We start from the raw sequence: 14,412 nt of genomic DNA, 5'->3' as shown, positions 1-14,412 counted from the left end.
TGGCCCACAGATGCTTTGCTTTTGACCTTGCAACATAATTGATGGTGAACAGAAGCTTTTCCTCCAGAGTGTCAGATGAAAATCTCCACTCTTGGAGAAAAGAGCAAAGTTGGAGACGTTCTTACCTAGGCCCTGGGATTTTTTTTTTCCCCCAAGATGTTGGTTGAAGCAGTACCATACTGTATGGGAACTTACTAGTAATATGGTTCAGATTTGATGCTCAGCTATCTGGTTGGGGTGTACATTTTTTTTTTATCAATATTAGTTCAATATATTGTTCATGGAAGAAGGAACACTGTTTTCTTGCAATTCTTAATGCAGAGTCGACCCATCTTGGGTTTTTGGTTGAGCACAGTTGTTTCATGTCCTTGCCATAATGTTGGGGTCAAGTGGAAGGCTCCTTGCTCACTCTGTTAGGCATGAGAATTAATGTTCGTAATTCTAGACTGGATGAATTCTGTTCTTTTGGTTGAGTAAAGCATATATGATCTCATCATTCCAAGCCTGGGATGTTGCCTTTTGGCTTAATTCAGGTGGAGGAGAAGGTTTGTCTGATTTTATTTTCTTTACTTTTTGTCGTGTTTCTAGAAGTTTGGAAAGCATCATTCTATGGCTACAGGTTGGGATCTAATCAAAATTATAATCATATATAACATTGCAGTCTAATTGACCTAGCCACCAACATGGGATATAGGGATCAAGATTCCTTAATTCCAGCCCTGAGTTGTGAAACCTGCCTGGCTATCTTGTTGGGGCTTACCTATAGTGATGATTATTCAGGTACAATCCCTTCCTTGATACAGGAAATAAATTTACAGTAAAGAGCATACCTGTTCTGGATGTAGTATGGTTCCTCCAATTTGGTACACCTATCATCTCTGCAGATACTTTCTGTATGGATAATTCCCTCACAGGCCCATTCACTTTCTCAGTGTGGGATTTTAGCTGTAGATAAGTATATTTTGGAAGTTAATGTTTTCTTAACTTGAAAATGTATTTCAAATAATATTTACCTCCACTGACACTCTCCCACTCTTCCTTCCAGCTAAAAACCAGTATTATGGACTGGGATGGTATCAGTCTTGAAAAAGTGATGAAATTATCTAAATTTAGATGGGCAAAGAAAAAACAATGGTGCCCAAGTAATAGCTAAGTGGCAGTAAAGGTATGTTTTGGAATTGAGAAATGTGGGTACAGGATAGTGACATGGCCAACAAGTATTGTGACCCCCAGATTATACATTTGTCCTTTAGGATTGGATGTTCAAAAAAGTGAGGAAGAGAAAATTAAGAAGTTATATAGGAAGCTGTTAGATGCTGAGAATATGATATAATATTGTAAAAACAAATGTTTTATGAAAAGGATGGAATATGAATGAAAATATCAGGAGAATGTGAAATAATCTTAAAAATCAGGAGTGGAATGTTTTTTTAAAAACAAATCAAGTAAGGTAAAATTAACACTTTCCTAAACTTAAAATCTATTTCCAACTAGATACTTATCTCCTCTCACAAAAAAAGGTTTCTCAGTTAGTACTTTCCTCTACCGGCACAAACTTTTTACTAGCCAATAGCCTTGTAACTCCCACTTTTTCTGCATATCTACATGCAAATAACCATGTAGCAACCCTCTACCAATATGGGTTCAACACTACCACTATCGAAACTAGCACCCTCTCTAATAATGCACCTGTTAATCACTTCAAGATTGCCCAGATCAAGTCAAGAAATACACCAAAAATGTAGAGGATGAGTAGAAAATATGAGAGGAGATAAGTAGGTAATCTGAAATACATTTAAAGTTCAGGAATATGTTAACTTTTGATACATCTTCTGACAAAAAACTAGAATCCCACAATGAACTGGTGGAGGGCTGATGCAAATATGATCCTTCTTGATAAAGTGCCCAAAAAGACACCATAGTGTGGTAAGGAATAAAAAATGTCACACTAGTGAGATATCAACCACTTCTAAACCAGATATACTACTCACCCTAAAGGAATGTGTCCCTAAAATTGAAAGGGCAGGAACATGGTTGTTTTCTAAAATATTATTAGCAGCAAAGGGGATCCTATGTTTTGAGTGGGTAGGGGTTGACAAAGACAAAATTGAACATACCTAATGAATCAAGTCCACAAAGGGAGAAGGAGCTGAGGCAAGTCCTCTGAGAAACTTATTCAGGAGAGGGAAAAAGGCTGTCCACACTATCACCTTCCCTGTCAAACACACTAGGTACTGGTATAAAATATTCATTCAGTGGTGATGAATGTTGTATGAATTAGAGAATTCACTACAGATCATAGTATATACATCATCACTCAATAAATCTGTGACAGAGAAATCACACTGGAGCAGAAACAGCAGTGGTAGTAGTAACTACTTGAAACTGTGAGTGCATACTTACAAAGTATAAACTCAAACAAAAGGTATCTAAAAAGATTTGTCAAAAAAAATTCAAATATTCTAGAAATTCTCAAACAAAAACAAACACATTTTAACAGTGAGAGTGTCAATTGACAAGTGATTACCAGGTGCATTATCAGAAAGGGCACTAGTTACAATAGGGGTAGTGTTGCACATCTAATGGTGGAAAGTGATTGCATAACCAGTTGCATGTGGATATGCAGAAAGAAATGGAAGTTACAGGACTAGTGATGAGTGAAACATTTGTGCCTATAGAAGGCAGTGCTAATCAAGAAAGTTTTTTTTCTTGAGAGGAGGAATATACCTGGGTAACAAGTTCTTTGCAAAAAATGAAAAGGATCAAACATGTTATTTAGTAATAAAAGAAATACTCTAGTCAAAGGCAGAAGGTTGAAAAAAGTGCTTCATTTCACACACCTCAGATTCAGTTTCAAAATCCTGTGAAGAGAATGATGTGGCAAGTAAGGAAGATAAGAGTCCTGGCAGCAACACGAACTAACCACATGTTGGATGATGGCAATCATGATCTCAACAGGCAAAAAAACTTCCTAGACTTTTGGTAATGTTAGTGATACTTCCATTCAATTAAGTAGAACAAGATTTCACTTTAAATTGTGAATTCATATTTACAGGTTGAAAACACAAAGTAAAACTGTTGAAGTAAAACTTTCAACAAGTCTCAGCAAAAATAAACATGTCTTTGAATGACTGTGCCAAGGAAAAGAATTAATATGTGAAGGTATATGATGCATTTACACAAGTAGGTGTGTCAAACTTCTAATGGTGGAGAGAATTTGTTGTATGATATGTCATTGCACAGCAACATCAATTCACATGTTTCACATTAAATATGCCCCCTAATGGACTCAGCAGATAGCCCAATGTGGCTTTGCTATAAGAAAAAAAAACACAAAAAAACACACACACATGGAATTTAGGCTGGTGGCATGCAAGTTCCTCAATCAGGTAAGTATGATTTCAAGAGGGACATAGTTTTTTGTGCACAGGAGTAAGTGACTGTATTGGAATTACATATTTAAACCATGCACAGTGTGACATTGGAAGATATCACCAAGACTTTCAGATGTAATACTAGTTTCACATATCTAATAACACAAACTAGTCAGAAACTGGAAAAATATTTTTATGTGGTTTTGCTACAAAATCTATGATCCCTTTGCTTTAAATATCTTTTCTTTTAGTTTTATAAAATTTACTAAATATCTGACAATCACATTACCTTTCTATCCATCAACAATCAAATGTATTACTGTATTAGACACTGCTTAGTATAAGTGATACCAATATTCCAGAAATAAAATACAGGATGATTATTCAGTTTTGAGACCAGTCTTAAAGCAATAGTAATTATTTTTTTAATAAAGTTTTTGTCCAAAGTATAAAGAAATACAGTATTTCAAAACTACTTATAAATCCTTCTTTACACTGATAACTTAAAAAAAAGGTAATTTCTTAATCTTTACAACTCAATAAACTGAATCTTGATATATATAAAAGGTATCCTACTTGAATAAACTATTCCAATTCCATTAGCTTTTGCAGACATATAATCTAGAAAAGTTACTAAAATATTATCGTAATAAACATACACATACCTCAGTACTAACTCCAATAATTGGTGAACTAGTTTCCCATCGGAAAGCTATCTGTAAAGTTTCAGCAGTTTTTTGCTGAATACTTTTATCATCATCCAATAATGTAACTTCATAGAACTCTTGAATATCTAGAAATGAGGAAAAAATAATGAACCAGCAATATTTTCCAAATTATTCACTTCACAAACATTTTGTAACTAAAATAAAAATTCTTAAGAGCAACATCTCAGATGTACAATTACATGTAGGTTTCATTTAATAAATGTCCTCAAAAATCAATTGTAACAGTGTCAATGTACTGTATTATTAATTTTACAGATAATTTTGGTTTCATATTTTTTGCTCTAATACCAGTTATGTATAATAGCAAATCCCAGCATTTATTGATGATTAAAAAAAGAGAGAGAATATTTGCCCAAGTCTCTTCAATAATGATTCAAGGGTGTAAAATTTATACCACCTAATAATCATTAATTTATATGTTGCCCATTTTATAAGTAATTTGTTTTTAATACTGTTTGTTGTATTGCTAGAAAAATGTTTCAGAGAGCAATGCATGTTTCCGAATTTAAATATAAATTATCCTTTAATTTACAAACTCTCAGTCACACACCCTACCAAGTATATTTAAATAAGTGCAACGTTATTATTATTATTAGATTGCCTTTGTCAACAATAAAAACCAGTAGTTTTCCAGCCCTAGTAATAATATATAAGATAATAAAAAGTACAAAAAGATTTACAGTTCCATAAATAAATATTAAACACCATTTTATTCCATGACATCATTAAGTTAAACCATGATTTCTTAATTTCTGCATTAAGTATTCCACATTTTGTACTGTAACATCTTAATGAATAAATGTAAAGCATCATAAGATATAGAAGCAAATTATACATGTATAAGAAGAACTTAGAGCACAACATGAAATATGGCATTCCCAACAAAACAAAGCTGGCAGTGGAATTATACTGAAGGATATGTGGCATTTTAACTAAAAAAAGTGCTATGGATATGAGATTTTTTTTTTCCAAAAGTAATAAAGATTTAATAAAATTTCAGGAAATCAAGTACATTTTTCTGGAAATATTTCTCTTGCACAAGAAATTTATTTTTCCAAAAATGCTACATCACTGTGATTTCAAAAAAAGTAAAATAGTTTTTATTATTTGATTATTAAAAAGTATGTACCAGGCACAACTAGACAGAAATATGTATTTCTGCATGTAACTTTCTTAATATGACAGATAAAAGAATTAACAATTATCCACTGCAAAAAAAAAAAAAAATTATGTATTTCACAAAGAATAAAAGAACACCTTAACCATGTAAACATAAACCCTGAAATCTGCTTGATAAATACCTTTACAATTCAAATCCAAAGTTAACAATCACATTAAAACATAATGAAGGCAAAGCTTCTGATTTAAAATAACAACAATGAAAAAACAACTACTGAGCTGTATTGTATATGAAACCTGGAAAAATACAAACAGGTTTTCCCTTGGAAGTATGACTGGTGATTTAAGCTTGTAAAGTAATAAGTATCTTAAACCATAACACACCAAGAAACATGGCAGAACTCTGAACAAACACGTGAAATACAAGATACTTAAAACAGAATTTAAATTAACTATGGAATTACAGACAAAAATATCTTTCATGTAATAAATACACACACGTATATACACTAAAGACAGAGTACTATGAGAATGAGTATAAATACAAATAGAAGCACTAAGAGGCCTTCCTAACTCAGATTCTTCTAGCCTATTCTGTAATTGTTTACACAAACTTGAAATAACCACATAAGATTGCTATTTTAAAGCTTGACTATCTGATCTCTCTTTCATCCATTGCTGCAAGGTGTAAAAACAGACTTGCATACCACAAGACAAAAAGATGTTTAAACTTTTTTGGGGCAGTTTTTTGTATGATTAAACAATGGTGCACATCTTAGTTCTACTAAGTTTATTTTTTGATAAATAAAACAAAAACTGTGACAGGAAAAATGCATTGCAGACCTAGAAAAAAAATCTGGTTCTGAGTTAAAGAATGTCATAATGGTAACAAATTACCACTTAGACTATGAAAACTGCTTATCCGAGAGTTTGTTTTTCACTTTCTTATATGCTGAAAACTCAGAAACAGATCCTTTGCCTCATGTTTTTGAGTCCTTCTCTCGCAACTCAGAAAAAATCCTGCTAACACTATAAATAAATTCAAATATTAAAAAAAAAATTCCAAAAAATTTGGTTATATGTAATGGACTACAACGAATTAATTACAGATATTATTGATTATATTAGATTCCTAAATTGAAAATAATCTATTTGAATTTTTCTTGGAATTTCAGTCCTAGATAAATCTCTGTAAAAATATATCATTAATATTATACATTTTTATTAGAACTAAGAATTAGGATCATGTACATACAGGATTTGACATAAGCTTTACATTCTACAAAAATCAATTTCAACTCTTACAGCTTCCTGCACAGAATTTTAATTTAACTAAGAAACAAATTATCAACTCGACATTCTATGACTGAAACAGTTTTAATCTACGTTAATAACTTTCACCAACAATACTTGGTAATTACCACGGTATCAGTGTAGTAAGACCCAGTAAAACATTAATTTACTAGTAACAAAGGTATGTAAATGCAGTATATTTTCAGTTAATCATCAGTTGATAGTATCTGGTTTTACATGTCCAGTAACAAGAAGTGAGATTCAGAATATTAGTTTAGATTTTCTAATTAAACAAGTATGAACTACTTTGAATGTACAATTTAAAGCCCTCAGTTAATACTGTATTGGCACAATGGGAAATATACAAGCATAAACAATTAAACCTGAAGCTGTAACATCAAATACTATTTCACAATCACAAACAAACCACTAACTGTACTGTACAGCTCTATAAACAAGTAGCTACAAGTATTTCAGAAATAAGCTTTATTATTCTGCTTGTGTCTAAAAGTAAATTATACTATGTTTTAACAATAACTTCACAACTATCTTACCTAAAAGTGCCTGAAACAGCCTACTCTTGAAAATTTTTATGACACGTTCAATTGCATTTTTAAGTTGTTTGTCTTGGGTGTGATTTAACTTGTTGTGATATTCTTCTAAAAGTTCCAAAGCACGATGAGCCTCTGAAAAAGAAAAAAAAAATCAAAATATTAGTTTTCAATTTTAATGTTCTTGAACTAACTTGCAGAAATAAAATCCAGTAAATTAGTGCAAATAAATATAGTTATCTTATGGACTGAAACATGTCTAATATCTTAACCATTTAATGTATATATTGTTTGCTAAACAAAATTTTAGTCCACCTAAACACTCATTTTTTTAAAAATAGAATACATCTAAAGTGAATATTTACCACTTACATTAAAGAATGCAATAGATATTGTAGAACACATTTTCATAAGCTTTAAGGACAATAAAAGACATGTTGATTCATTTAGGCTATCCCACCTACTAAACTAAGCTAAAATAAAACAAGTCTCAAAACCAGCCCCTTAAATTTACATATTTATCAAGTTTTCCTTTAAAAAAATTTACTACATCCATTCACATCTGAAGACAATCTATTTCAAAGGTCAACCCCATTGTCAGAAAATTAAAACTGTTTTGATTAAAGGTGTCTCCTACCATGCCAAAATTTATAGCTGTATTCTCTATTCCTATCATTTTCAACATTAATTATGAAAAAAATGGTGCATCAACATTACCAATTTCATTAGTAATTTTAAACATTCCCATCACATCCCCTCTAATTCTTCTTTTTCCAAGATAAAAGAATTTCAGAAATCTCAACCTTTCTCAGGTGACAATCACTCCATTCTAGATATAATCTCCGTAGCCCTCTACTAAATCCTTCCTAATAATAAGTCTTCTTAGAGTAAAGAGCCTAAAATTGTACTCCAAATGAAGCCTAACTAGTGAACTAAACATTGAAAGTATAACTTTTTTAGACTTGCATTCAATACTTTAGAAGATACAGCCTAAAATCTTATTTGCCCTACCACTAGCAACATGGTTCATAATAAAACAGAAGCGTTCCAAAATACCTCACTTATGAAAACATTCACTACAATGGTTACAAAGAACATATACCTCCAATCATTTCACTTAAAACACAATCAAGATCATCAAAGTACATCTGTTATACAAAACTGTAGAATTTGAAAACAGTTTTACCTTTTACAAAACAGATAACTACATTAAGCATAGAAAATGGAAGACTCAGAGAACAAAGGAAGTAACAAACACATGTAACATACCAGAAAAATGATTGGGATGAGGCAACCTTGTCATATAAACTATCTTAACTAATAATATAAACTATGAATAACACAAATTTCTGGAAACAGAAGAGATTGTGTGGCCCTCTTTTGAAATCATGTATCAACACAGTTCACATTAAGCACATTTATTTGCATGGGAGGTAGCTCAAGGCTACTGGCAAACATGTCTCCTAGACAGATACAAAAATGAATCAATTTATTCTGTGTTAAGAGGTTAGGTATCATCTCAGAAAGACAGTGTCTGGTTTTACAAGGTACAAGTTAAAAAACCATATATCTATGATCATCTCTTACCTATCATCCTTCTATTCTGACAAATGTTTTTTCTACTCTTAATTATTATTATATCATATATTTTAATCAACAACATCAAATCTTTAAGTATCAAATATTTTAAAGATACACTTTATAGCTATATTTACAGTCACTGTAAGCACTTCCCTGTTCATAAAGTACCAAAAAAGAAGTAGTTACATTTTATCTGTTTGTTTCAAAGCTCTGTTTACAAAATGTTTGGAATAATGATTTGTTTTCACTCTGTAACTAATAAATTTAAAAAAAACTTTTGAAAGCTTATTGTGTAGTTGTAATCATAGTATTATTTCACATCTTCCTAAAATGTGCATACATATAATTGAAACTTTAATATTGGTAATGATTAATATGCAAGTTTTTACTGTTGTTTTTTTTAAATAAATATGTAATAATTTTAATCCTTTCAGCACTTTATGTTCTGCAGGTTCACACTAAGAAATTTATGATTCAGCTTTTAGACTGAGCAAACATGTTACCATTACATTGTTATAATACTTCCATATACCTGGTTTCAAGGATCATTATCGTAGACTTGTACATCTAAACATGCCATATTTTTAGCCAGAGGTATAAAGGAGTAAAGCAACATCTGTGGACCTCTAGAATGGAGTCATAACTAAATAATATGTGATTAATAAATCAACTTTTGTAACTTTTCACTGGTTTTGAGATTAGGATGAAAGATCAACAGCAAATTTCTTATATACATTTATAGCAAAATTTCACACTAAATATGACTTTGAATAAATACAAAAAAATGGCATTTTACATTTAAATGCAGTTCTATGATCAAAACACCCAATTATCAAAAGGGACACATTAAACACTGCATACTGTTATTGACATGAGTGTCATTTCTTGTGAAGAGTTTACACTGATTCTATGTAAATTAATGTGTCAAACCTGCATCTGAGTCATTGTTTAGAAAAAAAAAGGAAAGAATGATATAACTGAACATCAGTCTCAGTGCACTCATCAAAAAAGGTGTGATCATGTCAAACACTCCAACAAATTAGTAAAAATAAATTATATTTTTATAAACCAGTCCTAAAATCATTAATTACACATCAACTCCAGACAGTTTTTTAAGTTACTCTTAAAACAGATTCAAACAAAAAAACCTACAATTTTCAAAAAATCTATTCTTTATCAATTTCTGACAAAAAAACATCATACTGGCAATCTTTAAATTGTTAGTGAGCTCACAAGTTAAAAAACCTTTGCAAAATAACAGTTAAAGCTTCTATTAACTCCTTATTCATTTTTCTAGTTTTGAGAATAAATCCGTTATGGAATGAGAGTTTTTTTTCTCAATAAATCTATCAAAATTTGCAAGAGTTTTTTTTATGTAACCACAAATAGAGCTTAACAATAATTCTCACAACCTTTAAAAAAATTGGATGGCATAGTTCATCCTTCATTATTAAAAGCATTATTAAAGAAACTTAAATAATTTAAAAACATCATTCCTTCTTAATTTGAGTCTTTTTTTTTTTAATCTTAAAAGCAAATGATATTACCCATAACTCTATTTGCATGATATTTTGAGCCAAAATATTTTAATAATTATTTTTAGCCTTAATATTTTTGGCTTATTTCTGTTTATTTTAGAACTGTGGAACAAATACAGAAAATGACAAAAACTAACTTAGAGGAAGAAAGTAAAGTGTAATGATAAACTGGTGTTTTCTTTCATTGACTAAATGTTGCTTGTGGAAGTTTTCTAGAGACATTGCATTGCTAGTCACCGTTTATATATTTACAGTTTCAAGAACTTCTTAGACAAAAGCATTTTCACACTCCCTGACAATTGCTATGATACTGAGTGAGAAACTTATTTTGAATATATAATTATTGTACAAATGAAGCTTAACAGTCCTTGATAACAAAGGCAAAAATAGTTGATAAAACACAAAACATTTCATTTTTGCAACACTCATTCCATCTCTCCAGCAAATTTTGTAAATTGTGTTACAAAGATAATTATTAACTGAAACTACAGTATCATAATGATTAGTTTACTTAGTTATTAAAATAAGTGGTAGATGGAACTACAAAATACCAAAGGATTATAGACATATTGTAAAACAGTTTTAAATGTGAAAATTTAGTATAGTTTTATATCTAAAGAGCTTTGCGAGTCACTACGAGTCAAATAGTCTTTTATTGTAGATTTTAAGATCTCACAGTCACTACATGAATAATTTATACATAAGCTATGAGAGTAGAAGTTTAGGTTGTTGATCTTTGTATTCAAATAAGTTTTTGAAGGCAGAGGCCAGATTTATATATTAGCCTGGGGAAAATTTAAAAAGAACTCACTTTATTTGAGTAAGTGAAACAGGTTAACCTGAAGATGACCAATGAAGGTCAAAATGTTATGTACTTTATTCTAATTAAAGTTTTAATACCTATATTAGCCATCTTGAAAATACAATATCTTAGCTTCCAAAGTTACAGTCATAAAGAGATGCTTACAAAATTTTAAAACTTTTCTCTGGCACAAAGGAAAATTAGTTATATTACAAATAACTTGTAGATCCATCAACACTTAGCCACTGAACATGAGACTCATGTATCTGAGCCTATTCTTATACTTCAGCTCATCAGAAAAAAAATGTAGTCAAATTAGCAGTTTTTTTATATTGTGTTGTGGTTGTTTGGTCAGTTAGATCCATATCAAATTCAACACTACACTGATCACAAAAATGTAACAAATCACATCATTTTGATTTTTATTAACCTCAAGATGACCTAAGAATTTTAAAATGCTGTTCTCTGCTTTATTAGTAAAAGTGTTAATACCCATACCAGCCATCCTGAGATATATATATTTTGAATTCTGCTTTACTATGTTTCAAAATATCTTTACTCAAACAAATTCCTATCAGTTAATAGACCTGCACTGTTTGGAGTTTGGATAAATTGTCTATTTGAAACTTGAAATTTAATATAAATTACATACCTAAAAGTTTTAAAGCCTCAACTGAAAATCTGTTCTTTAACATATCACCTTCCTTAATGTATTTATCAACTCACCATTTTATTTGTCTGATGATGTATTTTCTAACCTTGTTTGAAATTAGATATTTGTTGGATAAATACTCTATTTCAAATCTATGATCTGGTTTAACTTAAGCTGGTTGCTTTGGTATGTGGATGGCTAAACTTAATTTGCTGAATATCTACTGTTCATTTTGTTTGTTCTTACCAGTTTAAATATTCAACCCCTACTGTTAAAATTTCAGCTTATTTTCTTACTCTTAATTCTCTTAAAGTAGAAATTACTTCATCATGATTATTTATGGTAAAACTACAACTTTTCTTTCATAGCGTATAACTACTATAAAAAATTATACTTACCTTCATTTTTAACGTTACTAACAGGCATTTTTACAATGAATATCAAAGAGAAAACGTAGCCTAAATCAGTTAAGTACAAGAAATTGGATAGATTATGTTATCACAATAATCCTCGGTAGTTCATACTACGGTACTAACTCGTCTACAACACAGACGCTGTCATGAATCCTGATATATGGCCTGTGTTAAGGTTAGGCAGTAAATTGAACACTTCAGTTTAGGAGTGGTAGCCTTATTCAATGCCACAAAGATACACTGAACTGCGGTATCAGTACTCGACATCAGCCATTTGAAATTTAATTTTGATATTATTGTTGGGAAACTTATGATGCTTCTCTAACAAATAATAATAATTCAGATATTGTAATAAAACAAAATTTGCAAGAGTTTATATATGTTAATTACAATTATTTGTGTTCAATTTGGGAGATAAAACTATCAGACGATACATATGTCTAAACCTAAAGCCGTTCGTTACAACAACCAGTTTCATATCATCCGGTCGCTATGGCGGCAACTAATCACGTGACATAAAAATACCTCACCTACCTTTCGCCATTTTTTTATTAAAATTCTCCCATTCACAGCTTCACTACAGTTTGATGCATTTTATACAGAAATGATATTATTTCCTCCTGCAAAAAAATGCACTGCATACATTTATTTATCTTACGCAAATCTGAACTTTCCATAGTATTCTAATGGTGGGAATTTAGGTTAATATGAAAATCATTTTCAGAATAGAACTGAAATATAACCAGGGACGGTTAGAAACATCAAATTATCTTCATCCCCACAACGCGAGGTAAGATTAAGTAGCAACAAAGCTTAGAAAATTTTGGATTTTCATGGAGAAGTTTATTAATTAATTTTAACAGAAGATTCTGAAATTGAACTACATAGCGAGATTGCCTCAAGGCGTCAGGAGAAGCTATAAGATAATCTGGAAATAAGACAAAGGAAAGAGTTTTTTGATGCACACATGAAATAATGTGTCTTTATCTAAACTTGTCATACTTCTAATAATAAGTAGACAAACAACAGCATAACTAAACATTGTAATCGTATAATTGCCATGGTGCATAACTAAAGGTTTTTTGTTGTTTTTTTGGTGGAACATACTACATCCTTCGACAGACATTGGTCTTTCTCTTTCAGGTATGATCAGCACAAATAAAAAAAAACAACCTAAACGTGGCAGGAATTTTTGTTTGAAAAAAGTTTTGTTTGTTTGTTTTGGAATTTCGCACAAAGCTACTCGAGGGCTATCTGTGCTAGCCGTTCCTAATTTAGCAGTGTAAGACTAGAGGGAAAGCAGCTAGTCATCACCACCCACCGCCAACTCTTGGGCTACTCATTTACTAACGAATAGTGGGATTGACCGTAACATTATAACGCCCCCACGGCTGAAAGGGGCGAGCATGTTTAGTGCGACGGATATTCAAATCCGCGACTCTCAGATTACGAGTCGAACGCCATACCCACCTGGCAATGCCTGACCAGAAGAGGTCAAAAACGACACGAAATAGTGGCGGCGCCAGGATATTTTCGTTGGGGGGGGCTGAGGTAAACTGTGAAGGGGCTTCCCAAAATGCCATCAATATGAAGTATAGATAGTAAATTATAATAATGTAAATACCAAGGTACATTTCAGAAAGGTGTGTTATTTTGAACTGCGTTTTCAATGCAGTTTTCATTGGAAACTCATACTCTGATTAATAATTCATTATTACAAATTAGAAATAATCTGTTTATGAAAATATGCGTATATGTAAAAGCGGAAGCTCACCTAAATTCCACCCAAGGTAATACATAATAATAAAGAAATTGAATTTCTTTAGCTTATTGATTAGCTTATATTGAACATTTAATATACCATCAAGAGTAAAGCTGCAAATCAAAAGAAATATAACATAAAGACATAGTTTACATAGCAGAAACGAATTATCCCATGTGAAGTTAATACACTCTGAGGAAAGGTTGTGTTTATGGTCAATATTACTTCAAAACAATGCGCCTGTTCTGGTTATTGGCAGCAAATGTGTCTATAACAGTATCAATATCGAGTTGTTTTGCCCTCCTGGAGTTTACTGATACGACAGCAAGGTTGCTGGTGCGGCTGTTACCACTGCTGTTGCGCAAGTATGTCTTAAAAAGCTTCAGACATGAGAAACTTCTCTCACAGGCAGCTGAAGTGACAGGCAGGATCACAGCGATGCATACAAGTTTGTGGAGATCCATGAAGGCATCCTTCACCTTACAACATATTTCAAGAATCACAATCCACTCAACAAAGAATCTAAATAAATAAAATCTTTGTTATTAACATGAATTCCTTTTTTTTCAGGTACAGGGCACACGACAGGCAAAACTTTC

At 31.4% G+C, this 14,412-nt stretch overlaps 1 protein-coding gene across 7 annotated transcripts in view; it reads right to left on the bottom strand.

Annotated features, from left to right (window-relative positions):
- LOC143223081 (disks large homolog 1-like) overlaps positions 1-12,550 on the bottom strand; it is a 119,156-nt gene extending 106,606 nt beyond the window's left edge. For 6 of the 7 annotated variants that reach the window (XR_013012658.1, XR_013012659.1, XM_076450513.1 and 3 more), the window contains exons 1-3: positions 12,037-12,550; positions 7,069-7,200; positions 4,040-4,167 (exon numbers count right to left, since the gene is read on the bottom strand). Coding sequence is in view for 4 of the 7 variants with exons in the window: in XM_076450513.1 (XP_076306628.1) it covers positions 4,040-4,167; positions 7,069-7,200; positions 12,037-12,064 (288 nt within the window). In the remaining 3 variants the exon portion in view is untranslated. Of the gene's footprint in view, positions 1-4,039; positions 4,168-7,068; positions 7,201-9,178; positions 9,290-12,036 lie in introns of all 7 variants that reach the window. The other variant, XM_076450563.1, reaches the window with a different exon arrangement.
- Between the last annotated feature and the right edge of the window lie 1,862 nt (positions 12,551-14,412).

Source organism: Tachypleus tridentatus, chromosome 1 (genome assembly GCF_004210375.1).
Source record: "Tachypleus tridentatus isolate NWPU-2018 chromosome 1, ASM421037v1, whole genome shotgun sequence".
NCBI lineage: Eukaryota > Metazoa > Arthropoda > Merostomata > Xiphosura > Limulidae > Tachypleus > Tachypleus tridentatus.
The sequence above is the reverse complement of the archived record's forward strand: the minus strand, read 5'-3'. Positions and strand labels throughout refer to the sequence as shown.